This window comes from Danio rerio, chromosome 4 (genome assembly GCF_052040795.2).
Source record: "Danio rerio strain M-AB ecotype USA chromosome 4, GRCz13ab, whole genome shotgun sequence".
NCBI lineage: Eukaryota > Metazoa > Chordata > Actinopteri > Cypriniformes > Danionidae > Danio > Danio rerio.
The window spans coordinates 62323802-62351586 of NC_141024.2; the positions used below are offsets into that span (position 1 = coordinate 62323802).

Consider the following 27785-nt stretch of genomic DNA (forward strand, 5'->3'; position numbering starts at 1 on the left):
CACTGAAATTGTCATTTCTTTTGATTTTTTAAAAAAATGTACCATTGACAATTGCGATGAAATCTTTGATGCCACTGATGGAGTAGACGGGGGCTGGGGCTGGGCCTCAAGTTGTCTCGTCTCCATCACCTCCTGAGCAGGTACAGTAGAGGCAGGTTGTTTGCACCGTTTGTGCTGGAGCAGCAGAAGCAGTACTATGCTGAAAATAATCACAAAAATACAAATATTCATAAAAAAGGAAAGGCATTGTAGTAAATAAAAATAAACACATATTGACTCAAAAATGTACCTTTTGAGTGTGAAAACCACATGTGCATTTCAGCACACCTCCAAGCAAAGTCCTCTGCCCACGAGATTGCAATGGGCATTTCTCAATCTGAAAAAAATCATGAAAAATATAACAAATAATTTTACACAATACAAAAAACTTTTATAACTAAATAAGAATTTTTACTCAATGACTCCCTTAATAAAACACACAATAGCTCTGTAAATTAATTTACCACTGTTTCTAGAATGTGTTTAATATTTGTCTAATATGTAATCGTACAGTTTGTATCTCCAAAAACGAAAAGAAGAATAAAAGGAACTGGACAGGAACATTTCAGGCCTTAAAACCACATGCTGTATACTGTACACTCATAATCCCTTCCCCCACCTTTTCAGATCTCTCTCATAAACGGTCAAACTTACTAAATTATTCGACGTAAATCTCAAAATACATGCAATTTAAAACACTTTAATATTTAAAAACAAGTATGACATGTTTTACATAGATACTGTACTGAATGTACTGAAGCCTAACAAGTTAACGTTACTCTGTTAAGCAAATTTCAGCAAACGTTATATCATGTAAACGAAATACACACCCTTTGATAAATCTCATGCCACTTTTTTGTCGAGGAGCTGGCCTGTTTCCCTCATTTGATGGCCAAACTCCTGTGCTGGCAAACTTTTTCAAACGTGAAATCCAGTCAGCGTCTGACATGGCTTTATGAGATTTTCCAGACATTTTCTCCTATAAATTAAACGGTTTTGAATTAAAGTATCCAAATTTGAAATACAACACACTAAAACATTAATTCGTGCAATTGTGTAGTTTTTCCTACCTTTTTTAAGAAATCACTAAAAAATCCTTTACTGTAAGCAAAACGATGCTGTGCTCTGTCGAATGATGCTGTTCGTTGAATATCACTGATGGTCAATGAACTTTTTTGACCTCTGACCCGCCTCCAGAGGACCGCGTCATTCCTTCGTGTACCTTCGGCTCAGTTCGGAAAATTGATTGACATCTGACTAACCTGTTTGACTGCACACCTAGCGGTGATTCTTGGAACGGTTCCTCCCCCCCGGCTTCAACATTGTCTCGACTCTGATTGGTCAAATGTTGAAAATGTTGAGAATTCCGGTCCGCTATTGGCTACAATGTTGGAGCGAATCGCTCCGATTGGCTCTCATCTTCAACATTTGTGAAATATTGTCGGACTATCCTTCGGCAGCTGGCGTTCAGGTCGCAGTCTCCTCTGGAGGCGTGGGTTCGAATCCCACTTCTGACAAACCTAATCTTTGGCTACGCGTTCAGGCTCAAGTCTTTAACTCTCTGCCCCCATGTCCGAGTGATACAGTAACACTGACAAAGCACCGCATCAATCTCGTTGTGCCAAAGTTTATGCAGCGTAGCAGTGTCCCTGGCAACCTTAATAGGCTCTTTAGACTGTAGGTTTTAAGGCGTTTGCAATCAAGGTATTGTCCATGAAAGTTCGGAAAAGCATGTGAACAAAACAATGGACGAGGGCTTTAATGCAAGTGAACCAAAAGGGGATCAAAAGTACTGTCTTGGAATACCATGTAGTGGAATGTCCTGGGATGCCGTTGATTTTGAAGTCAATGGGATTCGCAGGACTTTTCGTCAAATCCTCGCACAACGTTAATTCATGACATTTGACAGATCCACGCCGAAAGTCAAGCAACACCGTGATAGGAATGGGAGCATCTTACCATCATTGCTTCAGACTCAGGAAATGTTCTTGGAACTTCACACCACCTGGCCTCCAGAGGAGCTGTAGCTTTTTTTGCCCCGGGGAAGCATGATCCACACGGAAGGGAATAAAAAATGCTGGCCAGTCATCTAAGCGCTTCCAAGTGCCAAAAGGTAGCACCTTGCCCCGTGTGAGGCTCGAACTCACGACCTTCAGATTATGAGACTGACGCGCTGCCTACTGCGCCAACGAGGCAGACTGTTGGACCTGGGCAAACTGGGAAACACCAGCTTCCATGTCACGGTGCTGCGGAGTGGCTCCCAGGAGACAGCTTAGGTGAGGCAAGCATGTCAGGATGGCTGAGCGGTCTAAGGCGCTGCGTTCAGGTTGCAGTCTCCTCTAGAGGCGTGGGTTCGAATCCCACTTCTGACAAACCTAATCTTTGGCTACGCGTTCAGGCTCAAGTCTTTAACTCTCTGGCACCATGTCAGAGTGATACAGTAACACTGACAAAGCACCGCATCAATCTCGTTGTGCCAAAATTTATGCAGCGTAGCAGTGTCCATGGCAGCCTTAATGGGCTCTTTAGACTGTAGGTTTTAAGGCTTTTGCAATAAAGGTATTTTCCACAAAAACTCGGAAAAGCATGTGAACAAAACAATGGACGAGGGCTTTAATGCAAGTGAACCAAAAGGGGATCAAAAGTACTGTCTTGGAATGCCATGTAGTGGAATGTCCTGGGATGCCGTTGATTTTTAAGGCAATGGGATTCGCAGGACTTTTCGTCAAATCCTCGCACAACGTTAATTCATGACATTTGACAGATCCACGCCGAATGTCAAGCGACACCGTGATAGAAATGGGAGCATCTTACCATCATTGCTTCAGACTCAGGAAATGTTCTTGGAACTTCACACCACCTGGCCTCCAGAGGAGCTGTAGCTTTTTTTGCCCCGGGGAAGCATGATCCACACGGAAGGGAATAAAAAATGCTGGCCAGTCATCTAAGCGCTTCCAAGTGCCAAAATGTAGCACCTTGCCCCGTGTGAGGCTCGAACTCACGATCTTCAGATTATGAGACTGACGCGCTGCCTACTGCGCCAACGAGGCAGACTGTTGGACCTGGGCAAACTGGGAAACACCAGCTTCCATGTCACGGTGCTGCGGAGTGGCTCCCAGGAGACAGCTTAGGTCAGGCAAGCATGTCAGGATGGCCGAGCGGTCTAAGGCACTGCGTTCAGGTCGCAGTCTCCTCTGGAGGCGTGAGTTCGAATCCCACTTCTGGCAAACATAATCTTTGGCTACGCGTTCAGGCTCAAGTCTTTAACTCTCTGGCACCATGTCCAAGTGATACAGTAACACTGACAAAGCACCGCATCAATCTTGTTGTGCCAAAGTTTATGCAGCGTAGCAGTGTCCCTGGCAACCTTAATAGGCTCTTTAGACTGTAGGTTTTAAGGCGTTTGCGATCAAGGTATTGTCCATGAAAGTTCGGAAAAGCATGTGAACAAAACAATGGACAAGGGCTTTAATGCAAGTGAACCAAAAGGGGATCAAAAGTACTGTCTTGGAATGCCATGTAGTGGAATGTCCTGGGATGCCGTTGATTTTTAAGGCAATGGGATTCGCAGGACTTTTTGTCAAATCCTCGCACAACGTTAATTCATGACATTTGACAGATCCACGCCGAACGTCAAGCGACAACGTGATAGGAATGGGAGCATCTTACCATCATTGCTTCAGACTCAGGAAATGTTCTTGGAACTTCACACCCCCAGGCCTCAAGAGGAGCTGTAGCTTTTTTTGCCCCGGGGAATCATGATCCACACGGAAGGGAATAAAAAATGCTGCCCAGTCATCTAAGCGCTTCCAAGTGCCAAAAGGTAGCACCTTGCCCTGTGTGAGGCTCAAACTCACGACCTTCAGATTATGAGACTGACACGCTGCCTTCTGCCCCAAAGAGGTAGACTGTTGGACCTTGGCAAACTGTGAAACACCAGCTTCCATGTCACGGTGCTATGGTGTGGCTCCTAGGAGACAGCTTGGGTCAGGCAAGCATGTCAGGATGGCCAAGCGCTCTAAGGTGCTGCCTTTAGGTTGCAGTCTCCCCTGGAAGTGTGGGTTTGAATTACACTTCTCACAAACTTAATCTTTGGCAATACGATCAGGCTCAAGTCTTTAACTCTCTGGCACCATGTGTGAGTGATACAGTAACACTGACAAAGCACCGCATCAATCTCGTTGCGCCAAAGTTCATGCAGGGTAGCAGTGTCCTTGGCAGCCTTAATGGGCTCTTTAGACTGTAGGTTTTAGGGCGTTTGCGATCAATGTATTGTCCACAAAAGCTCGGAAAAGCATGTGAACAAAACAATGGACGAGGGCTTTAATGCAAGTGCACTGAAAGGGGATCAAAAGAACTGTCTTGGAATACCATGTAGTGGAATGTCCTGGGGTGCTGTTGATTTTTAAGGCAATGGGATTCGCAAGACTTTTAGTCAAATCCTCGCACAACATTAATTCATGACATTTGACAGATCCACGCCAAACGTCAAGCGACAACGTGATAGGAATGGGAGCATCTTACCATCATTGCTTCAGACTCAGGAAATGTTCTTGGATTTTCACACCGCCAGGCCTCCAGAGGAGCTGTAGCTTTTTTGCCCCCGGGAAGCATGATCCACACAGAAGGGCATAAAAAATGCCGCCCAGTCATCTAAGCACTTCCATGTGCCATAAGTTACCACCCTGCCCCATGTGAGGCTTGAACTCACGAGCTTCAGATTATGAGACTGATGCGCTGCCTACTGTGACAACAAGGTATACTTCTGGACCTGGGCAAACTGTGAAACAACAGCTTCCATGTCACGGTGCTTCGGTGTGGCTCCTAGGAGACAGCTCGGGCCAGGCAGGTATGTCAGGATGGCCGAGCGGTCTAAGGCGCTGCGTTAAGCTGGGGAACAATTGTCCAGGGTAGAAGGGAAGAAAAGGGGGAAGAAAGAAAAAGGGAAGAAGAGGGGGAAAAAGCGAAGAAAAGAAAGGGTGCATTCTAAGCTTCCAGGACATGCCTTCACTGCAACTTCTTTACGTCACGCATAGTGATACCGTTCTGTGTTAAAACAACACATTTTGAGTTACATTGATTTCTATTGCAGGTGCTCACCAAGACCGGGGTTCGAATCCAGCTAAGTGAAGTTTAGTTTTAAACTAATTTCAAGAGGAGCATGTGCTCATGATTTACCCAGCTGGTCCACATTAACTAATTATGATCCTCCAGTCAAAGGATCCCAAATCACTATATATATCCTCATTTTCTTTCTACAACTATCTTCGTCTGGAAGTAAGCTTCCTGCTTCTTAAAAGCTTTAGCTCTAAAAGCTTTTACAGCATTGCACTTTTTAGCCCATCAATATGGAAATAACCAACAATATCTACAACTGCAACCAGAGCCCTGCTCTCCCTGAGACTTCAGCCACTGCAATGAAGCCAAACTCGCACCGCTCTTAGCGGTCCACCTGTGGTAACGTAGTATGCTTTAAGGGGAAACTTCTCTCTTTAAGGAGAAACTACTCTCCAACAAGATTAAACATTTCTTAAGTTTTTAGAAAAGCAAGACTCTCATAAATAAAAAATAATTTAAACCATTTTAAAGACACAAACACTATGGACTTAACGTCCTCCTATAATCCGTAAACAAGCAGAGATTATAACAAACCAAATAAACCCACCTTTCAAGCTTGCTGTCTGTTCACAGGTCCAAAACATTTTAACAGCCTGGCTGATTTGACTGCAAGGATCAAAGCAATCCAATCCATAAAACTTTAGTCCACAACATGTTTACATGTTGATAAACATACATGGATACACTGCTGTCATCCAAACTTGTTGCTGGAGTGCTTTCAGTACAGTAGTATCTTTTTTTAGACCAAAACACTTGTATTATGGTCTAACAAAATGGCTGCCGACCTTTTGATTGACACTTCATTGAGCCAATAGCTGAAAAGAGAAGTGTCACCATCCAAGAGCTGTCAGAACATGAGATGGTCCCGCCCTCTCTTAATTATGAACAGACTTAGTTGCAAAGACTTTGTGAATGAATTGGGCCAATTATGCTTCTGATTTCATTCATGTTAAGATTCCAAATGTAATGTTATTTAATCAATCAGATTAAAGTAAAGCCCATAGTAAACATTTAATTGACACAGTTTAATAAGTATGTTCAAGTGCAAATTAAATGACAACATCATTTTAGAAGTTAAATAAATAAATAAATTAAACAAATAACTAACATAAATAAATAAATAAACATACATATAAGTAAACAAACCCTGCCACTTCCAATAGCTATTTAACTTCTAAAATAAAATTACCCACCTAATGACAATAAGCATCACATCGATCATAGAAGTCCGATCGTAATATGTCACAGGAATTTAAACTTATCACTTCACCTACTCCTTTAAAGAGGTATTTTTAAGATCACCAGCCAAGCCATGCTCAATATCCTTGGCCCTCCACTATCCTGGGGGGGAATGAACGTTTACCAAAACATTTAAAACACTATCTGTCTGTAGATTCCTCACCTCGCTAGAGAACTGCGTTCTCACCACTAATTTTTTCTGATTTTCTCATTTCAGGTCTAACCTATGGATTCACCCGAGCACCTCAGCTCTCCCTTCCTATCCTAATATTCAGTCAGCTTTTGCTGATTGAACCAGAAATTGTGGATCATCTTATTTAAAAAGAGATCGACAACCACTTTATGTTTGACCATTCTCTGCCCCACCACTCAAGGTTTCACGCATTCGTCCCATAAGCAGTGCAACTCGCAAATTCTCCATCACTGGCTTCTTTCTAACAATCGCAGAATCCCCCACCTTATCCAACTTTAGATGATATTCTAATCACCCCCCACATTGCCTTCAGCCAAACACCTAGAGATCACCAAAAGGTTTTCGCCAATCTAGGTATTCTGCTCGCAGAAGGCTGGATCCAATACATTTATCTAATACATTTAATAATTTCTAGGCATTAACTTCGATTTGCTCAAATTCCAAGCTTCTCTTCCTAAAGAGAAAATTGGCTGAATAATTTCTCTTTCTCTTGTATTATAAGAAAGAGACTTGAATTAAACACATACTGTTATCTATCCTCGGCCACCTAAAATTCACAGTGCAAATTTACCTCAAACTTGCCTACTCCAGCTCCCTACCACAAGTCACGATTTAAAAGGCACAATTTCTCTCTCAAAACCCACCCACAATGAACTCCGCTTATGGATTGCTTCCTTAAGCTATGGAACGGCTGTTCCTTCTTCTGCAGAGATTTGTTCGCACCCCCATTAGATATTTGTCTATTTACTGGTGCTACCCCATCAGTTGGGTTGCAAGGGTACTCAGAGGCCACTGGTTGCCACCACATGGCCCCCTTAATCTGTTTCCACTCTAGAAACCATTGTTCATCAGCCTTCTTCAAACTGTACCCAATAGTCGCTGCCGCCATACTATGGGGAGACGAATGGTCCACCTCTAGGATTCTCATTTATTGTGTTGTGGAAGAAACAATATAATGCATAGACAAAGGCATTCCTACTCTCTAAGCTTTAATGCTACTTTTAAGATGTCTTATTTGACATTAGTCAATTTATCATGTCTGCATAATACGTGCCAGGTTGCAAAACCAAATCACTGACTCTCTCTCATTTTTCTTTCCAGAAACTTTGGTCACTGGCTACAGAAGTGGACCCCAACTCAACGCCTGTCCATCCCTTTCCACAAATGACATTACCTTAAGCCACCCCCATTATAACCTCCACCAAACTCCATATCACTTACCATTAAAGTAGTAGCCTTCAGACCCTTCAGTCACACATCACAGCATGAAACATTCAAACTCAACCCTCACTCCAACCCACCATAGCAGATCTAATTTTGTGTGATGAGGAAAGAAAGGGTTTCCTCGTCCTGCTAAGTAAGATAGATCTATTGACAAAGAACATTTCATTTACATCTTCAACATTCCTGCCCTCACCCACCCAGTCCAAACTCTCTAGTATACCTACACTCGAGGATTATAAGAAACAAACCCCCTAGCCCCCCTTTTTACTGATGACGCTAATCGTCCAGTATCACAGCTCTGGTTCCAGAAACACCTCAAAGTTGTCCACCTCTCAGGATTTCCGCCCGAACCAATCTCCAGCCATTCATCCAGAATTGGCATTATTAAAAGGCTTTCCTAGCACCAGATCCAGACCCTTGGTCATTGGTTCTCTGAAGCCTTTCAAATCCTACATTCGCATCAGTCTTTTCATCTCAAAGAACCCAAGTTGTTTCTTTCAAACCTCTCAGCCCAATCTTGGCCACCCCTTTATTCTCAAGCCAAAGCCATCTATCTGTCCATCCCTAGCAAACCCCCTCACAGCTCAGACTCCCGCTGGAGTAAATATGAGCTTCAGCTCTTGCAGAGCTTAACATGACCCTCTTTCTGTTCCCCCTGCCAGCATTGAGTTCCTCTGCTGTTTCCTCCTAGTTCTTCACTCCCTGCCTTTGACTCTCATGTAATCTCCTTGCTACATCAGCATCACCCTAAGCTCAGATTTCGCAGGGGTCAACATGAGCTTTGGCTCTGACAAGAGCCTACCCTATCACCCTTTCCTTTCTGTTCCCCCTGCCAGCGTTGAGTAATTCCGCTGTTCCCTCCTAGCTCTTTACCCCTTGCCTTTGGCTCTCTGGTAACCTCCTTGCTCCATCTGCATCACCCAAGCTCAGACTCTCGCAAGGGTCAACACGAGCTTCGGCTCTCGCAAGAGCCTCACCTTTCACCCTCTCCTTTCTGTTCCTCCTGCCAGTGTTGAGTGCTTCCACTGTTCCTTCCTAGCTCTTTACCCCTCGCCTTTGGCTCTCTTGTTACCACCTTGCTCAATCTGCTTCAAGCTCAGACTCCTGTAGGGGTCAACACAAGTTTCGGCCCTCCCAAGAGCCTCCCCTTTCACCCTCTCTTTTCTGTTATCCCTGCCAGCGTTGAGTACTTCCGCTGTTTCCTCCTAGCTCTTCACTCCTTGCCTTTGGCCCTCTCATAACCTCCTTGCACTATCTGCATCACCCTAAGCTCAGACTCCCGCAGGGGTCAACGCAAGCTGTGGCTCTCATAAGAACCTCACCTATCAACCTCTCCTTTCTGTATCCCCTGCCAGCGATAAGCGCTTCTGCTGTTCCCTCCAATCTCTTAACTCCTTGCCTTGACTCTCAACTAACCTCTTTGCTCCATCTTAGCATCACCCTAAGCTCAGACCCCCACAGGGGTCAACACGAGCTTCGGCTCTCGCAAGAGCCTCCGCTATCACCCTCACCTTCCTGTTTCCACTGCCAGAAATGAGTGCTTATGCTGCATCATTTTATTTATTCTGTATTGTCATTCATCAGTATAGTATCTACATTTTGTTTAATCTGTATAGTAGTTCATTAGCATTACATGTTATCATATTGTGTATTTTGCACAGTAATCTCGTTACCTCCAACAGCTCTCCCCTTTTTCTTTCCCCCCTGTCAGTGTTGTATGCTCTCTCTGCTTTAGTATCTTATTGCATAATTTGTATATTCTGTATAGTACTTGCGTTAGATATTTGTGTTTCTTACAGCTGCTCTCCCCCCTTTTTCCTGCCCTGCAGCATCAAGCACCTTTGCAGCTCCAATTAATTTATTCTGCATAATGGTTTATTGTTATATCTTGTATTGTATCATTTGCATAAAAATTGTTTAGTATATCTGTTACTTCCAGCCACCTTGCCCATTTCTTTTCCCATTCCAGTGTGGAGTGCTTCCGCTGCACCAGTTTGTTTGTTTTCCATATAGTTATTGATAAAATGTATACATTGTGTTCATTCTGCATAGTAGTCCATTTGTATTTCATGTATTATATTGTGTATTTCTGGATAATAATCATATTACTCCCAGCAGCTCTCCCCTTTCTACTTGCCAGAATTGAGTGCCTTACTGTTTTCTACCAGCTCTTTACTCATTGTTTTTGACTCTCATCCAACCTCCTTCCTCCACATTAACATCACCCTAAGCTCTGACTCCCGCCGGAGTCAATAGGAGTTTTGGCTCTCGCATGAGCCTCACCTATCGCCTTCACCTTCCAGTTTCCCCTGCCAGTGTCAAGTGCTTCCGCTGCATCAGTTTATTTATTCTTTATAGTTATTCACCAGTATCGGCATTAACATGTTTATTCTGCATAGTAGTTCATTAGCATTTCATGTTCTGTATTTTGCATAGTAACCTTATTACTTCAACAGCACCCCCCTTTTTCTCTCCCCTTACCAGCGTTGTGGGCTCCCGCTGCATTAGTATCATTCTTGTTGATTATTTTGCATATTATGCATAGTAATTGTATAGCATATTTTTGTTAATTACAGCTGTTTTTCTTCTGCCAGCGCTAAGTGCTTCCGCTGCCTACTGCAATTTTATTATGCATAGTATTTCCCTAATGTTTCATGTTTTTATTTTATTGTTAATATATTAAATCTTTGTTAATACCAGCTTCCTTCCCCTCTCTTTCTCCCTGCCAGCTTCTAGCAACATGCCAGCATTGAGTGCTTTTGCTGCATAGCAGTTGTATATTCCATACAGTAATTTATATAGCATTGTTTCCTCCAGCTTCTCTCCTTTGTTTACCCCCAACAGCTTTTTATGCTTCCGCTACCAAATCTCTTCCCTCCTCTTAAACAGCCAGCTCCACACCCTTCATTATTGCATCTCACAAACCTTCTCTTAAGCACTGACTCCCGTAGAGGGCCCATTTAAGCCCCAATTTACACACGAGTCTCCACCCACCCTCTAAGCCATTCAGACTCCCTTAGACTTCCTAACTTTATTTCTTAGCCACCAAACCCACCCTGCCCTTCACACACTCCCTAGAAAGCTTTTCCCCCACTTTTTATCAGTTCTTCACATATATATCCAGCAGCCGGATATAGCACTTTTTCTTTGCACTTTGGGGAGTTCCTGTGTAAACACACGGCTGCTGTCCCGAGCGCTTATCATTGGCTTTTTGGGGAGTTTGAGATAGACCTGAGCTCAATCTCCACTCGCCCTGCAAAAGGGGGGGAGCCCTGGGCTCGAGGATCCCTTGAGCTCAGGGCTCTCTCCCGGGACAGCATGCCAAACAAGCTATGTATAAATCATGAGCTAAGTGTGAACTCTTGAAGTGAAGTTTAGTTTTAAACTAAATTCGAGAGGAGCATGTGCTCATGATTTACCCAGCTGGTCCACATTAACTAATTATGATCCTCCAATCAAAGGATCCCAAATCACTATATATATCCTCATTTCCTTTCTACAACTATCTTCGTCTGGAAGAAACCCCCCTCCTCCCCTTCTTCCTCCTTTATCCAGAATGGGTGGCACGGTGGCCCAGTGACTAGCACTGTTGCCTCACAGCACGAATACCAATGGTGTTGGGTCCTCGCTGAGCCATCTGGTATTTCTGTGTGGAGTTTGCATGTTCTCCCCGTGTCCGCGTGGGTTTCCCGGTTTCCTCCCACCATCCAAATGTGCTCTATATTATAGATAAAACAAGCCTAAACCTTTTTTATGATGTCTTACTCTCAGGAAGTTCGCCTTGGCCTCAGCAGCGGGGGAGTTTGAGATAGACCTGAGCTTAATCTCCACTCGCCCTGCAAAAGGGGGGGAGCCCTGGGCTCGAGGATCCCTTAAGCTCAGGGCTCTCTCCCGGGACAGCATGCCAAACAAGCTATGTATAAATCATGAGCTAAGTGTGAACTCTTGAAACATGTGTGTTTTATGTGATAGGTGGGAGTGATAAGAAGACTTCGTCAAGAGTGTGGTTTAGATGCCAAAGGCTCTCGCACAGATCTACTCCTGCGACTTTCGGAGGAGATTAGGTCAAGGGAGGCCTATGACAAGGTTTTTGAAAAGATTTGGGCTGCTTCAGGTAAACCTCAATGTTGCACATTAAAATATTACAAATAAATCAGAAATGTACAAAGTCACATAGACATAATGGGTCCTGTTTTCTGCTTGGCACTGATTGGGGAGTGACTGGTGGTGTACAGCTCTGGGGGGGGTGTTGGAGGTGGCCTCGTCTGACACCTATTGTTGCTTTCCGTGTGGGGGAGTGTATTTACATCTCTGAGGCACTGCATCTTTAAATTTTTTAAAAGTATACTTTGTTAAGGTTAATGCCACTGCCCTCCATCATAACCTATGGTCATTTAAGTCCCAATGTCATTAATGGGATTTGATTATGTTTTCTTAACTATTTGCTTATCTTTTTTGTCTGTTCCAGGAGGTTGGGCTGTCATCATGTGTCCTTGTGGCATAGTTTACAGTATAAAGTGTAATCTGCGAGCAGAAAGTCCACGGGATTTTGCAGATATGCTTCTGTCTTGGAAGCATCTGCCTAATGTTGTTATTTATGACTTTGCCCGTGGACTGTCCACCCACACAAATTTGAGGAAACCCATAACTTTCACACCTTTCAAGGGAAGGTTACTCGAACCAACCACTGAAAATATTGCAAAAGCAAAATCAGGAACATTACGGGTAACTCTGCCATGGCTCACTGCAAAAAAGCAAAGTCCAGATCCGGATGGTCATCCAATAGCTGGTTCTGCAGAACACTATGTTCTGTATGACCGCTTTCACGAAGACAACACAAAAGATCCTCGTGATTCACTGAGGAAGCTTCTTCTTGTGCCTCAACTAGCTGGCAAAGTTAACAGTCAGGCTGCAGAACAGCTTTTTTCAAAGCTAAAGAAAAATAACTACTTTATGAACATGGCATTGCCATCCACACATGTTTTCCTCATGCGAAACATCATCCACCATTACAATGTCAGAAAAAACGAGAAACGTCTTCATGACATAAAAAAGGAATTCAACACAAACATTCACATGAATGACCACAGCCAGGTTGTGTTAGGTAATGTTTCCCTTACTTTATAACAAATACATCACTATATCCATAACTGTACTTATGTGTATATTTGTATTTATAGAAAATCCATCCTCCACAGAGAAATGAATGGACATGTCACTTGGTAATTTGACTGTTATTTCCAGTTGCTTAGTGTCAAGTTTCTGTTCTCTAATTATTATGTGTTATTTTCAAATTTTGATGCTTTAATGTACTCTAAGGTCCACTGACAGCACTGCCAAAAATATTGTGACTTTACAAACGACCGCTGCATCACCAGGCAAAACATGTCACATCTCCTCTGTCATCAGTACCAATTACAGAAAAAACAGCTTGTGAACCTACCACTCTTCTGAATTTTTTGGAACCTACTAAGCCTTGGGAGAGGGACTGGCATCCATTACAAGAGAAACTGGTGAACAATTACCATTACATATAAATGCACACACACACACACACACACATATTTAATGTTATTATTATTACAGCTTGATTATGTGCTGGACCGAAATCGCCCTGGCAGTGAAATAATTTTGAAGGAGGGGCAAGTGTGCCTTATTCGAGAAGAATTTTGGAGCCTTGGATTGTTGAGGGACATGGACTTCCATGTAAGCAGTCTGTTTTTTTATTATAACTTTTTTTTAATTAAAAACATTGACTTATCAAAGTATTTATTGCAGATTGGAAACGCCTGCATGAAGCTTATTTGTAAAATGGCTCGACAAATTGTATGTACTATAAAACATAATATTTATATAGATTGTTTTAACTTGATCCAAATAAAATAAAAAAAAAACAATTTCTAAACTGTGTGAAAATGTTCATGTCATTGTCAACAGTTTCTTTTTATTCATGTAGGGCAAGGACATATACATTGAGGACTTTTATGTTTTCCCTGTGTGGAAAGAAACTCCTAACAACATTGTTACTGGATTACCGGTGCGTGTATGTACTGTATTTACTGTGTGAGAAGTACAACCTAAATTAAACAACATAACTGTCCTGATCAATTCTAGGAAGATGCAGACTTGAAAGACCTGTTAGCTTTTCCAGCATGGACAAATGCCAATGGACCAGACCGCTTTGTTGTCTGTTTAAGAAAATATTGAAATGTCTAGTGCATAAATTAATTGGTATTGCAATGTGTGTGTTTCTAAAATAAAACACTGAAAAATCTTGGAAGAAGCAATAATGTTCAAATGAAATATTTTTACACCTTTAACATTATAGATAATGATGCCGCTTCGAAGAGAGATGGTGTTTTTAGACTCTCTGTACGCAGAGCATGAATCATGATTTGGAGATGAAGAATACAGGGCAATTTTTAGGTCTATCAATAAACTAAGACATGTTTTAGCCTTTATGTGATATATGGCTACGTTCCTATAGCCGATTCTATTTATTTCCTAACCGTGTATTATAGTTCTGCCACTTTTGGCTACGTTCCTATAGCCGTTTCTTGAACTTCTGGCTATGTTCATCTAGCCTTTTTTATGCATGGTGTTCTAGAGTTGAGGTGAGCTGTAATTGTTAGTATTACTACTATGTTTTGTTTACAGGAAAATTGCTTACCAAGTGGATCATGGGACATGGTCTGAAAAGACTGGATATGATTTTCCAGTGAGGAATCAACTTAAAAAAATTATTATTTGGCTTTTACAACAATTAAATTTTTTGTACATTATTCTAAAATAAAATTGATTTGCTTTGCCTATTTTAGGCTTTGCCACGTCAGACAAGAGGGAATGATTGTGGTGTTTTTGTACTCATGGTAAGATATAAATTGAGTTAATTGATTTAAAGATTTTGTAAACATTGTAAATGACTGTGGCTTCTCTCTTTTCAGTACACCCTCTCAATGGTGTGTGGCATTGGGTTTCAATTCCAGGAGGTATTATTTTATTATTTATGTAACTTTATTTTGTTGGTGCTTTTTAAAATCATAGTTAAAATGTAACTATTTTAGTGTATATTATCTTGCTTTCTTCTAAGCAACATATCTTTTAAAAAAAGGGGCATGGTTATTGCAAGCACACCCAACATCATGTATTAACAAAAACATGTTGGTTAACTGTCAGACTAAACAGTCTTTCTTTCAGATGGATATACCTATCATCCGTCAGTGGTGGTGCCTTCTACTCATGGAACAATTTCAAACTGATGGGTATGTCAGTATTTATTTATTTTTCTTGCAAATCTGTAAAATTAAAAATTTATATTGTGTCAATACAACAACTTGTAACATGAATAACAAAACATACTTAAAATCTCTCTTACCGGTGACCAGTATGTCACCGACTCGGTCCCAGTAACTCCCCTCGCTGGCCAGCAGAGGCCACCATCTCCGGACTTTTAGCATTACGTCATCCATCTACACTGATTGCGCATACACCTGATTGGAATCTGGCTAATGACCCACGTACCTCTTATAAGCCGCACTCAAACACTCGTTCAGGGCGAAGTCTTGTTTAGCCCCGGCCAGCATTTCTGAGCATTATCTCCAGCCTGATCTCCTGTGCACGACACCAGCCTGTCTCTTACTTTGCTTCGCATTCTGCCTGCCCACGACCCATGCTTGTTATACGGACTCTGACTCTCTCTCTGCCTGCCCACGAACCACGCCTGTTATACGGACTCTGATCCTTGCTGCCTGCCCTTGACCCAAGCCTGCATAACAGATCCTGGTTCTCGCTCACTCCCTTCCACTCATGCCTGGTAACTCACTCTGTGTCTGTTCATCATCAGTCTTGATACCCATACTACTACTGTGGATGTGTGTGTGCACTCCGGTGCATATTGTGTGTTTGAGTGAAGTTGTGATTAATAAATATTGCATAATGGATCCCTCCGTGTCAGTCTCCACGTTACACAGTAATTATGGATTTTGTCTTGTCTTGTTATTAAAAGCTATGGGCACAGATTTGCTTTCTGGACTGAGGAGGCAAGAAGTGTCTTGGATGGAAAAATTCTGCTCCTTTTTAGGGTGAAAAGAAAAACCACATCCAATCTTCCGGCACATGTCCAAGCAGTTCAAGATTGGGAAAGGAATGACAAAAGATTAGTGGACTTGATTATCACATCAAAATCACCAGAGCAGCATTTGGTGGTATAGATGGTTCCACTTTAAATTACTCCTCTAGACTCTGAGTATGGTTGACTTAAATATAGTCAAGTGACAATTTGACTATTATTTGCCAAATATAATTAATTACTTGTGCATTTACATATGAAATATAATTTCCTTCTATGGCCCAAAGGATATACTCGGTGGGAAAAGGTCAAATTGGTTTCCACTAAACCCCGTTCTCAAGTGCCTGTCTTCATTGAGAATGAGCAGTCCCAGTCAATCATTTATGACTACATCAGAGGAATTCTTAATAAAACCAAAACACAGCTGACCTTCAATGATGAGGTGGAGTTCATTTGTGGATGTCTCCTCCCAGAGGTAATCACAAAACATGTATGTACATGAGCATGCTTATGTTCTGCAGTGTGTGTTTTATTTTATTAATTGGTTTATCTGTATGTTTGTACAGGCCATAACTCATGGCATTTCCGAGTTACAAGGCTTGTCTTGGCAGGAGGCTGAAGATGTCTTCCTCCAGGGCCCCATTTATCACGCAAGGTATGTTTACATTTTATTGTACAAAAGCTGTTAAGTTTTTATGTTAAACACAATTTCTGACAACAGCATTTATTTTTTTTTTTTAGTGAAGTTGAGGAATTTAACAGAAGAATTGCTCGAGAAATGAAAAATCTCCCCAACAAGAATGTAAAGCATTTTATTTTATTTTATATGTAATAAATACATTATTAATCCAAGTATTGTTTTTCACAATTTTTCTCTGCATTTTTTACAGCTCGATGACTTGTAGGACCTCATGAAAATTTATAAAAAAATAAAGTTTGGTGTGAGAAAATTACTCAGAGTACTATCATTTATTCTGTGAATAATAAGATAATGTTCATTCCCTCAACTCAATACTAAAGAGTTTGATAAATCCTTAATGATTTAAAAACAAAAAAACAAAAACAATAAATGACTGAAAATATTTAAGTAACTGAACAATATCTATTTACAAATACAGTTAATTAAAATACAACAGACTTAATGCATTAAATCATAATCTAGTATGTTTAATATTTTATATAATAATGTATTCAATCATAGTGCAATATTTTATAGTAGAAAAATAGTGTAATTTACAATTTATAAATCAATCAATTCAGGTTAGGCAATTTTTCCAACAGCAGGTGGCACTGTCTGAGAAAACGATAGGTCTGGAAGTGCTGGTCTGAGCGAGCAGGTCTGAGCGTGCGGTTGGGTCTCGGGGCCTGCAGCTTCATAATGTTGCCACAGAGACTTAGGGAATGGTCACCTACAGTGGTAGAAACGCGGAACTTTGTCTAGACACTGTTAACAGTGATACCTTTCCTACCCATGACAATATTCTGCTAAATCCTGATTTCATCTTGTAACGCTGGACAGAATTTGGCCCAGGATCTTTGTCCAGTGCATGTGTTAGCAGTTGCAAGGCATCAAAATGATTGATCCGTCCCTGGGTGGGCTTGAACCACCAACCTTTCAGTTAACAGCCGAACGCGCTAACCGATTGTGTCACAGAGACTTAGTGAAAAGTCACCTACAGTGGTGGAAACGCGGAACTTTGTCTCAAAAGGTCTGCTATATGAAACCTAATGTAAGTTTGCTGAGAGAGAGAGAGAAAAGTAACAGAAATGCCCAACGTGGGGCTCGAACCCACAACCCTGACATTAAGAGTCTCATGCTCTACCGACAGAGCTAGCCAGGCGGATGAAGAGTCTCCACTAGAACTAGACACTGTTAACAGTAATACCTTCCCTACCCGTGACAATCTTCTGCTAAATCCTGATTTCATCTTGTAACGCTGGACAGAATGTGGCCCAGGATCTATGTCCAGTGCACGTGTTAGCAGTTGCAAGGCAGCAAAATGCCTAATTCGTCCCTGGGTGGGCTTGAACCACCAACCTTTCAGTTAACAGCCGAACACGCTAACCAATTGCGCTACAGAGACTTAGTGAAAGGTCACCTACAGTGGTAGAAACGCGGAACTTTGTCTCAAAGTCTGCTACATGAACCCTAATGTAAGTTTACTGGGAGAGAGAGAGAAAAATAACAGGAACGCCCAACGTGGGGCTCAAACCTACAACCCTGACATTAAGAGTCTCATGCTCTACCGACTGAGCTAGCCAGGCTGATGAGATGAACTTTTAAGAGCTAAACACTGTTTACAGTAATACCTTCCCTACTCGTGACAATACTCTGCTAAATCCTGATTTCGTCTTGTAACGCTGGACAGAATGTGGCCCAGGATCTATGTCCAGTGCACGTGTTAGCAGTTGCAAGGCAGCAAAATGCCTAATTCGTGCCTGGGTGGGCTTGAACCACCAACCTTTCAGTTAACAGCCGAACGCGCAAACCGATTGCGCCACAGAGACTTAGTGAAAGGTCACCTACAGTGGTAGAAACGCGGAACTTTGTCTCAAAAAGTCTGCTATATGAAGCCTAATGATAGTTTGCTGAGAGAAAGAGAGAAAAGTAACAGGAACGCCCAACGTGGGGCTCGAACCCACAACCCTGACATTAAGAGTCTCATGCTCAACCGTCTGAGCTAGCCGGGCTGATGAGAAGCTCTTTTAGGAACCAGAAACCGTTTACAGTAATACCTTCCCTACCCGTGACAATCTTCTGCTAAATCCTGATTTCGTCTTGTAACGCTGGACAGAATGTGGCCCAGGATCTATGTCCAGTGCACGTGTTAGCAGTTGCAAGGCAGCAAAATGCCTAATTCGTACCTGGGTGGGCTTCAACCACCAACCTTTCAGTCAACAGCCGAACGCGCTAACCGATTGCGCCAAAGAGACTTAGTAAAAAGTCACCTACAGTGGTAGAAACGCGGAACTTTGTCTCAAAAGGTCTGCTATATGAACCCTAATGTAAGTTTGCTGAGAGAGAGAGAGAAAAGTAACAGAAACGCCCAACGTGGGGCTCGAACCCACGACCCTGACATTAAGTGTATCATGCTCGACCGACTGAGCTAGCCAGGCAGATGAGGACTCCCCACTAGAACTAGACACTGTTAACAGTAATACCTTCCCTACCCGTGACAATCTTCTGCTAAATCCTGATTTCATCTTGTAACGCTGGACAGAATGTGGCCCAGGATCTATGTCCAGTGCACGTGTTAGCAGTTGCAAGGCAGCAAAATGCCTAATTCGTCCCTGGGTGGGCTTGAACCACCAACCTTTCAGTTAACAGCCGAACGCGCTAACCGATTGCGCCACAGAGACTTAGTGAAAAGTCACCTACAGTGGTAGAAACACGTAACTTTGTCTCAAAGTCTGCTATATTAAACCTTATGTAAGTTTGCTGGGAGAGAGAGAGAAAAGAAACAGGAACGCCCAACGTGGGGCTCGAACCCACGACCCTGAGATTAAGAGTCTCATGCTCTACCGACTGAGCTAGCCGGGCTGATGAGAAGCTCTTTTAGGAACCAGAAACCGTTTACAGTAATACCTTCCCTACCCGTGACAATCTTCTGCTAAATCCTGATTTCATCTTGTAACGCTGGACAGAATGTGGCCCAGGATATATGCCCAGTGCACGGTTTAGCAGTTGCAAGGCAGCAAAATGCCTAATTCGTCTCTGGGTGGGCTTCAACCACCAACCTTTCAGTTAACAGCCTAACGCGCTAACCGATTGCACCACAGAGACTTAGTGAAAAGTCACCTACAGTGGTAGAAACGCGTAACTTTGTCTCAAAGTCTGCTACATGAACGCTAATGTAAGTTTGCTGGGAGAGAGAGAGAAAAGTAACAGGAAGACCCAACGTAGGGCTCGAACCCACAACCCTGACATTAAGAGTCTCATGCTCTACCGACTGAGCTAGCCGGGCTGATGAGATGACCTTTTAAGAGCTAAACACTCTTTACAGTAATACCTTCCCTACCCGTGAAAATATTCTGCTAAATCCTGATTTCGTCTTGTAACGCTGGACAGAATGTGGCCCAGGATCTATGTCCAGTGCACGTGTTAGCAGTTGCAAGGCAGCAAAATGCCTAATTCGTCCTTGGGTAGACTTGAACCACCAACCTAACAGTTAACAGCCGAACGTGCTAACCGATTGCGCCACAGAGAGTTAGGGAAAAGTCACCTACAGTGGTGGAAACGCGTAACTTTGTCTCAAAGTCTGCTATATTAAACCTTATGTAAGTTTGCTGGGAGAGAGAGAGAAAAGTAACAGGAACGCCCAACGTGGGGCTCGAACCCACGACCCTGACATTAAGAGTCTCATACGCTACCGACTGAGCTAGCCGGGCTGATGAGTTGAACATTTAAGAGCTAAACACTCTTTACAGTAATACCTTCCCTACCCGTGACAATGTTCTGCTAAATCCTGATTTCGTCTTGTAACGCTGGACAGAATGTGGCCCAGGATCTATGTCCAGTGCACGTGTTAGCAGTTGCAAGGCAGCAAAATGCCTAATTCGTGCCTGGGTGGGCTTGAACCACCAACCTTTCAGTTAACAGCCGAACGCGCAAACCGATTGCGCCACAGAGACTTAGTGAAAGGTGACCTACAGTGGTAGAAACCCGTAACTTTGTCTCAAAAGGTCTGCTATATGAACCCTAATGATAGTTTGCTGAGAGAAAGAGAGAAAAGTAACAGGAACGCCCAACGTGGGGCTCGAACCCACAACCCTGACATTAAGAGTCTCATGCTCAACCGACTGAGCTAGCCGGGCTGATGAGATGAACATTTAAGAGCTAAACACTCTTTACAGTAATACCTTCCCTACCCGTGACAATGTTCTGCTAAATCCTGATTTCGTCTTGTAACGCTGCACAGAATGTGGCCCAGGATCTATGTCCAGTGCACGTGTTAGCAGTTGCAAGGCAGCAAAATGCCTAATTCGTACCTGGGTGGGCTTCAACCACCAACCTTTCAGTCAACAGCCGAACGCGCTAACCGATTGCGCCAAAGAGACTTAGTAAAAAGTCACCTACAGTGGTAGAAACGCGGAACTTTGTCTCAAAAGGTCTGCTATATGAACCCTAATGTAAGTTTGCTGAGAGAGAGAGAGAAAAGTAACAGAAACGCCCAACGTGGGGCTCGAACCCACGACCCTGACATTAAGTGTATCATGCTCGACCGACTGAGCTAGCCAGGCAGATGAGGACTCCCCACTAGAACTAGACACTGTTAACAGTAATACCTTCCCTACCCGTGACAATCTTCTGCTAAATCCTGATTTCATCTTGTAACGCTGGACAGAATGTGGCCCAGGATCTATGTCCAGTGCACGTGTTAGCAGTTGCAAGGCAGCAAAATGCCTAATTCGTCCCTGGGTGGGCTTGAACCACCAACCTTTCAGTTAACAGCCGAACGCGCTAACCGATTGCGCCACAGAGACTTAGTGAAAAGTCACCTACAGTGGTAGAAACGCGTAACTTTGTCTCAAAGTCTGCTATATTAAACCTTATGTAAGTTTGCTGGGAGAGAGAGAGAAAAAAAACAGGAACGCCCAACGTGGGGCTCGAACCCACGACCCTGAGATTAAGAGTCTCATGCTCTACCGACTGAGCTAGCCGGGCTGATGAGAAGCTCTTTTAGGAACCAGAAACCGTTTACAGTAATACCTTCCCTACCCGTGACAATCTTCTGCTAAATCCTGATTTCATCTTGTAACGCTGGACAGAATGTGGCCCAGGATATATGCCCAGTGCACGGTTTAGCAGTTGCAAGGCAGCAAAATGCCTAATTCGTCTCTGGGTGGGCTTCAACCACCAACCTTTCAGTTAACAGCCTAACGCGCTAACCGATTGCACCACAGAGACTTAGTGAAAAGTCACCTACAGTGGTAGAAACGCGTAACTTTGTCTCAAAGTCTGCTACATGAACGCTAATGTAAGTTTGCTGGGAGAGAGAGAGAAAAGTAACAGGAAGACCCAACGTAGGGCTCGAACCCACAACCCTGACATTAAGAGTCTCATGCTCTACCGACTGAGCTAGCCGGGCTGATGAGATGACCTTTTAAGAGCTAAACACTCTTTACAGTAATACCTTCCCTACCCGTGAAAATATTCTGCTAAATCCTGATTTCGTCTTGTAACGCTGGACAGAATGTGGCCCAGGATCTATGTCCAGTGCACGTGTTAGCAGTTGCAAGGCAGCAAAATGCCTAATTCGTCCTTGGGTAGACTTGAACCACCAACCTAACAGTTAACAGCCGAACGTGCTAACCGATTGCGCCACAGAGAGTTAGGGAAAAGTCACCTACAGTGGTGGAAACGCGTAACTTTGTCTCAAAGTCTGCTATATTAAACCTTATGTAAGTTTGCTGGGAGAGAGAGAGAAAAGTAACAGGAACGCCCAACGTGGGGCTCGAACCCACGACCCTGACATTAAGAGTCTCATACGCTACCGACTGAGCTAGCCGGGCTGATGAGTTGAACATTTAAGAGCTAAACACTCTTTACAGTAATACCTTCCCTACCCGTGACAATGTTCTGCTAAATCCTGATTTCGTCTTGTAACGCTGGACAGAATGTGGCCCAGGATCTATGTCCAGTGCACGTGTTAGCAGTTGCAAGGCAGCAAAATGCCTAATTCGTGCCTGGGTGGGCTTGAACCACCAACCTTTCAGTTAACAGCCGAACGCGCAAACCGATTGCGCCACAGAGACTTAGTGAAAGGTGACCTACAGTGGTAGAAACCCGTAACTTTGTCTCAAAAGGTCTGCTATATGAACCCTAATGATAGTTTGCTGAGAGAAAGAGAGAAAAGTAACAGGAACGCCCAACGTGGGGCTCGAACCCACAACCCTGACATTAAGAGTCTCATGCTCAACCGACTGAGCTAGCCGGGCTGATGAGATGAACATTTAAGAGCTAAACACTCTTTACAGTAATACCTTCCCTACCCGTGACAATGTTCTGCTAAATCCTGATTTCGTCTTGTAACGCTGCACAGAATGTGGCCCAGGATCTATGTCCAGTGCACGTGTTAGCAGTTGCAAGGCAGCAAAATGCCTAATTCGTACCTGGGTGGGCTTCAACCACCAACCTTTCAGTCAACAGCCGAACGCGCTAACCGATTGCGCCAAAGAGACTTAGTAAAAAGTCACCTACAGTGGTAGAAACGCGGAACTTTGTCTCAAAAGGTCTGCTATATGAACCCTAATGTAAGTTTGCTGAGAGAGAGAGAGAAAAGTAACAGAAACGACCAACGTGGGGCTCAAACCCACAACCCTGACATTAAGAGTCTCATGCTCTACCGACTGAGCTAGCCAGGCGGATGAGAAGTCCCCACTAGAACTAGACACTGTTAACAGTAATACCTTCCCTACCCGTGACAATATTCTGCTAAATCCTGATTTCATCTTGTAACGCTGGACAGAATGTGGCCCAGGATCTATGTCCAGTGCACGTGTTAGCAGTTGCAAGGCAGCAAAATGCCTAATTCGTCCCTGGGTGGGCTTGAACCACCAACCTTTCAGTTAACAGCCGAACGCGCTAACCGATTGCGCCACAGAGACTTAGTGAAAGGTGACCTACAGTGGTAGAAACGCGGAACTTTGTCTCAAAAGGTCTGCTATATGAACCCTAATGTAAGTTTGCTGAGAGAGAGAGAGAAAAGTAACAGAAACGCCCAACGTGGGGCTCGAACCCACGACCCTGACATCAAGTGTATCATGCTCGACCGACTGAGCTAGCCGGGCTGATGAGAAGCTCTTTTAGGAACCAGAAACCGTTTACAGTAATACCTTCCCTACCCGTGACAATCTTCTGCTAAATCCTGATTTCGTCTTGTAACGCTGGACAGAATGTGGCCCAGGATCTATGTCCAGTGCACGTGTTAGCAGTTGCAAGGCAGCAAAATGCCTAATTCGTGCCTGGGTGGGCTTGAACCACCAACCTTTCAGTTAACAGCCGAACGCGCAAACCGATTGCGCCACAGAGACTTAGTGAAAGGTGACCTACAGTGGTAGAAACCCATAACTTTGTCTCAAAAGGTCTGCTATATGAACCCTAATGATAGTTTGCTGAGAGAAAGAGAGAAAAATAACAGGAACGCCCAACGTGGGGCTCGAACCCACAACCCTGACATTAAGAGTCTCATGCTCAACCGACTGAGCTAGCCGGGCTGATGAGATGAACTTTTAAGAGCTAAACACTGTTTACAGTAATACCTTCCCTACCCGTGAAAATATTCTGCTAAATCCTGATTTCGTCTTGTAACGCTGGACAGAATGTGGCCCAGGATCTATGTCCAGTGCACGTGTTAGCAGTTGCAAGGCAGCAAAATGCCTAATTCGTACCTGGGTGGGCTTCAACCACCAACCTTTCAGTCAACAGCTAAATGCGCTAACCGATTGCGCCACAGAGACTTATTGAAAGGTGACCTACAGTGGTAGAAACGCGTAACTTTGTCTCAAAGTCTGCTACATGAACCCTTATGTAAGTTTGCTGGGAGAGAGAGAGAAAAGTACAGGAACGCCCAACGTGGGGCTCAAACCCACGACCCTGAGATAAAGAGTCTCATGCTCTACCGACTGAGCTAGCCGGGCTGATGAGATGAACTTTAAAGAGCTAAACACTCTTTACAGTAATACCTTCCCTACCCGTGAAAATATTCTGCTAAATCCTGATTTCATCTTGTAACGCTGGACAGAATGTGGCCCAGGATCTATGTCCAGTGCACGTGTTAGCAGTTGCAAGGCAGCAAAATGCCTAATTCGTCCCTGGGTGGGCTTGAACCACCAACCTTTCAGTTAACAGCCGAACGCGCTAACCGATTGCGCCACAGAGACTTAGTAAAAAGTCACCTACAGTGGTAGAAACGCGGAACTTTGTCTCAAAAGGTCTGCTATATGAACCCTAATGTAAGTTTGCTGAGAGAGAGAGAGAAAAGTAACAGAAACGCCCAACGTGGGGCTCGAACCCACGACCCTGACATCAAGTGTATCATGCTCGACCGACTGAGCTAGCCGGGCTGATGAGAAGCTCTTTTAGGAACCAGAAACCGTTTACAGTAATACCTTCCCTACCCGTGACAATCTTCTGCTACATCCTGATTTCGTCTTGTAACGCTGGACAGAATGTGGCCCAGGATCTATGTCCAGTGCACGTGTTAGCAGTTGCAAGGCAGCAAAATGCCTAATTCGTGCCTGGGTGGGCTTGAACCACCAACCTTTCAGTTAACAGCCGAACGCGCAAACCGATTGCGCCACAGAGACTTAGTGAAAGGTGACCTACAGTGGTAGAAACCCGTAACTTTGTCTCAAAAGGTCTGCTATATGAACCCTAATGATAGTTTTGTGAGAGAAAGAGAGAAAAGTAACAGGAACGCCCAACGTGGGGCTCGAACCCTCAACCCTGACATTAAGAGTCTCATGCTCAAGCGACTGAGCTAGCCGGGCTGATGAGATGAACTTTTAAGAGCTAAACACTCTTTACAGTAATACCTTCCCTACCCGTGACAAAGTTCTGCTAAATCCTGATTTCGTCTTGTAACGCTGGACAGAATGTGGCCCAGGATCTATGTCCAGTGCACGTGTTAGCAGTTGCAAGGCAGCAAAATGCCTAATTCGTACCTGGGTGGGCTTCAACCACCAACCTTTCAGTCAACAGCCGAACGCGCTAACAGATTGCGCCAAAGAGACTTAGTAAAAAGTCACCTACAGTGGTAGAAACGCGGAACTTTGTCTCAAAAGGTCTGCTATATGAACCCTAATGTAAGTTTGCTGAGAGAGGGAGAAAAAAGTAACAGAAACGACCAACGTGGGGCTCAAACCCACAACCCTGAGATTAAGAGTCTCATGCTCTACCGACTGAGCTAGCCAGGCGGATGAGAAGTCCCCACTAGAACTAGACACTGTTAACAGTAATACCTTCCCTACCCGTGACAATATTCTGCTAAATCCTGATTTCATCTTGTAACGCTGGACAGAATGTGGCCCAGGATCTATGTCCAGTGCACGTGTTAGCAGTTGCAAGGCAGCAAAATGCCTAATTCGTCCCTGGGTGGGCTTGAACCACCAACCTTTCAGTTAACAGCCGAACGCGCTAACCGATTGCGCCACAGAGACTTAGTGAAAAGTCACCTACAGTGGTAGAAACGCGTAACTTTGTCTCAAAGTCTGCTATATTAAACCTTATGTAAGTTTGCTGGGAGTGAGAGAGAAAAGTAACAGGAACGCCCAACGTGGGGCTCGAACCCACGACCCTGAGATTAAGAGTCTCATGCTCTACCGACTGAGCTAACCGGGCTGATGAGAAGCTCTTTTAGGAACCAGAAACCGTTTACAGTAATACCTTCCCTACCCGTGACAATGTTCTGCTAAATCCTGATTTCGTCTTGTAACGCTGGACAGAATGTGGCCCAGGATCTATGTCCAGTGCACGTGTTAGCAGTTGCAAGGCAGCAAAATGCCTAATTCGTACCTGGGTGGGCTTCAACCACCAACCTTTCAGTCAACAGCCAAACGCGCTAACCGATTGCGCCACAGAGACTTAGTGAAAGGTCAACTACAGTGGTAGAAACACGGAACTTTGTCTCAAAAGGTCTGCAATATGAACCCTAATGTAAGTTTGCTGAGAGAGAGAAAAGTAACAGAAACGCCCAAAGTGGGGCTCAAACCCACGACCCATACATTAAGAGTCTCATGCTCTACAGACTGAGCTAGCCAGGCAGATGAGGTGTCCCCACTAGAACTAGACACTGTTAACAGTAATACCTTCCCTACCCGTGACAATATTCTGCTAAATCCTGATTTCATCTTGTAACGCTGGACAGAATGTGGCCCAGGATCTATGTCCAGTGCATGTGTTAGCAGTTGCAAGGCAGCAAACTGCCTAATTCGTCCCTGGTTGGGCTTGAACCACCAACCTTTCAGTTAACAGCCGAACGCGCTAACCGATTGCGCCACAGAGACTTAGTGAAAGGTGACCTACAGTGGTAGAAACGCGGAACTTTGTCTCAAAAGGTCTGCTATATGAACCCTAATGTAAGTTTGCTGAGAGAGAGAGAGAAAAGTAACAGAAACGCCCAACGTGGGGCTCGAACCCACGACCCTGACTTTAAGTGTATCATGCTCGACCGACTGAGCTAGCCAGGCAGATGAGGACTCCCCACTAGAACTAGACACTGTTAACAGTAATACCTTCCCTACCCGTGACAATATTCTGCTAAATCCTGATTTCATCTTGTAACGCTGGACAGAATGTGGCCCAGGATCTATGTCCAGTGCATGTGTTAGCAGTTGCAAGGCAGCAAACTGCCTAATTCGTCCCTGGGTGGGCTTGAACCACCAACCTTTCAGTTAACAGCCGAACGCGCTAACCGATTGCAACACAGAGACTTAGTGAAAAGTCACCTACAGTGGTAGAAACGCGTAACTTTGTCTCAAAGTCTGCTACATGAACCCTTATGTAAGTTTGCTGGGAGAGAGAGAGAAAAGTAATAGGAACGCCCAACGTGGGGGTCGAACCCACGACCCTGAGATTAAGAGTCTCATGCTCTACCGACTAAGCTAGCCGGGCTGATGAGAAGCTCTTTTAGGAACCAGAAACCGTTTACAGTAATACCTTCCCTACCCGTGACAATCTTCTGCTAAATCCTGATTTCATCTTGTAACGCTGGACAGAATGTGGCCCAGGATCTATGTCCAGTGCACGTGTTAGCAGTTGCAAGGCAGCAAAATGCCTCATTCGTGCCTGGGTGGGCTTGAACCACCAACCTTTCAGTTAACAGCCGATCGCGCAAACCGATTGCGCCACAGAGACTTAGTGAAAGGTGACCTACAGTGGTAGAAACCCGTAACTTTGTCTCA

General features: G+C 43.9%; 2 protein-coding genes, 1 long non-coding RNA gene and 9 other non-coding genes across 12 annotated transcripts in view; 1 reads left to right on the plus strand and 11 right to left on the minus strand.

Annotated features, from left to right (window-relative positions):
• LOC148682295 (uncharacterized) overlaps positions 1-27785 on the minus strand; it is a 560329-nt gene that overhangs the window by 265293 nt on the left and 267251 nt on the right. The window lies entirely within an intron of this gene.
• The window catches only part of znf1117 (zinc finger protein 1117), a gene marked incomplete in the record, with an annotated part of 481533 nt that overhangs the window by 132124 nt on the left and 321624 nt on the right, over positions 1-27785 (minus strand).
• trnam-cau (transfer RNA methionine (anticodon CAU)) lies at positions 2162-2234 on the minus strand. The gene has a single exon. It is a non-coding gene; the product is annotated as a tRNA-Met (tRNA).
• trnam-cau (transfer RNA methionine (anticodon CAU)) lies at positions 3017-3089 on the minus strand. The gene has a single exon. It is a non-coding gene; the product is annotated as a tRNA-Met (tRNA).
• On the plus strand, positions 7189-16834 carry LOC101884392 (PWWP domain-containing DNA repair factor 3A-like). Its single transcript, XM_087250612.2, has 15 exons — positions 7189-11927; positions 12282-12917; positions 12994-13035; positions 13133-13326; positions 13400-13519; positions 13592-13639; positions 13770-13850; positions 14471-14531; positions 14632-14682; positions 14758-14802; positions 15011-15075; positions 16169-16356; positions 16448-16536; positions 16623-16683; positions 16772-16834. The coding sequence occupies exons 8-15, from the start codon at positions 14494-14496 to the stop codon at positions 16784-16786; spliced, it is 552 nt and encodes a 183-aa protein (XP_087106738.1). The 5' UTR covers positions 7189-11927; positions 12282-12917; positions 12994-13035; positions 13133-13326; positions 13400-13519; positions 13592-13639; positions 13770-13850; positions 14471-14493; the 3' UTR covers positions 16787-16834.
• trnan-guu (transfer RNA asparagine (anticodon GUU)) lies at positions 19168-19241 on the minus strand. Its single transcript has one exon. It is a non-coding gene; the product is annotated as a tRNA-Asn (tRNA).
• trnak-cuu (transfer RNA lysine (anticodon CUU)) lies at positions 19350-19422 on the minus strand. The gene has a single exon. It is a non-coding gene; the product is annotated as a tRNA-Lys (tRNA).
• trnan-guu (transfer RNA asparagine (anticodon GUU)) lies at positions 21292-21365 on the minus strand. The gene has a single exon. It is a non-coding gene; the product is annotated as a tRNA-Asn (tRNA).
• On the minus strand, positions 21474-21546 carry trnak-cuu (transfer RNA lysine (anticodon CUU)). The gene has a single exon. It is a non-coding gene; the product is annotated as a tRNA-Lys (tRNA).
• On the minus strand, positions 23416-23489 carry trnan-guu (transfer RNA asparagine (anticodon GUU)). Its single transcript has one exon. It is a non-coding gene; the product is annotated as a tRNA-Asn (tRNA).
• On the minus strand, positions 24691-24764 carry trnan-guu (transfer RNA asparagine (anticodon GUU)). The gene has a single exon. It is a non-coding gene; the product is annotated as a tRNA-Asn (tRNA).
• On the minus strand, positions 25969-26042 carry trnan-guu (transfer RNA asparagine (anticodon GUU)). Its single transcript has one exon. It is a non-coding gene; the product is annotated as a tRNA-Asn (tRNA).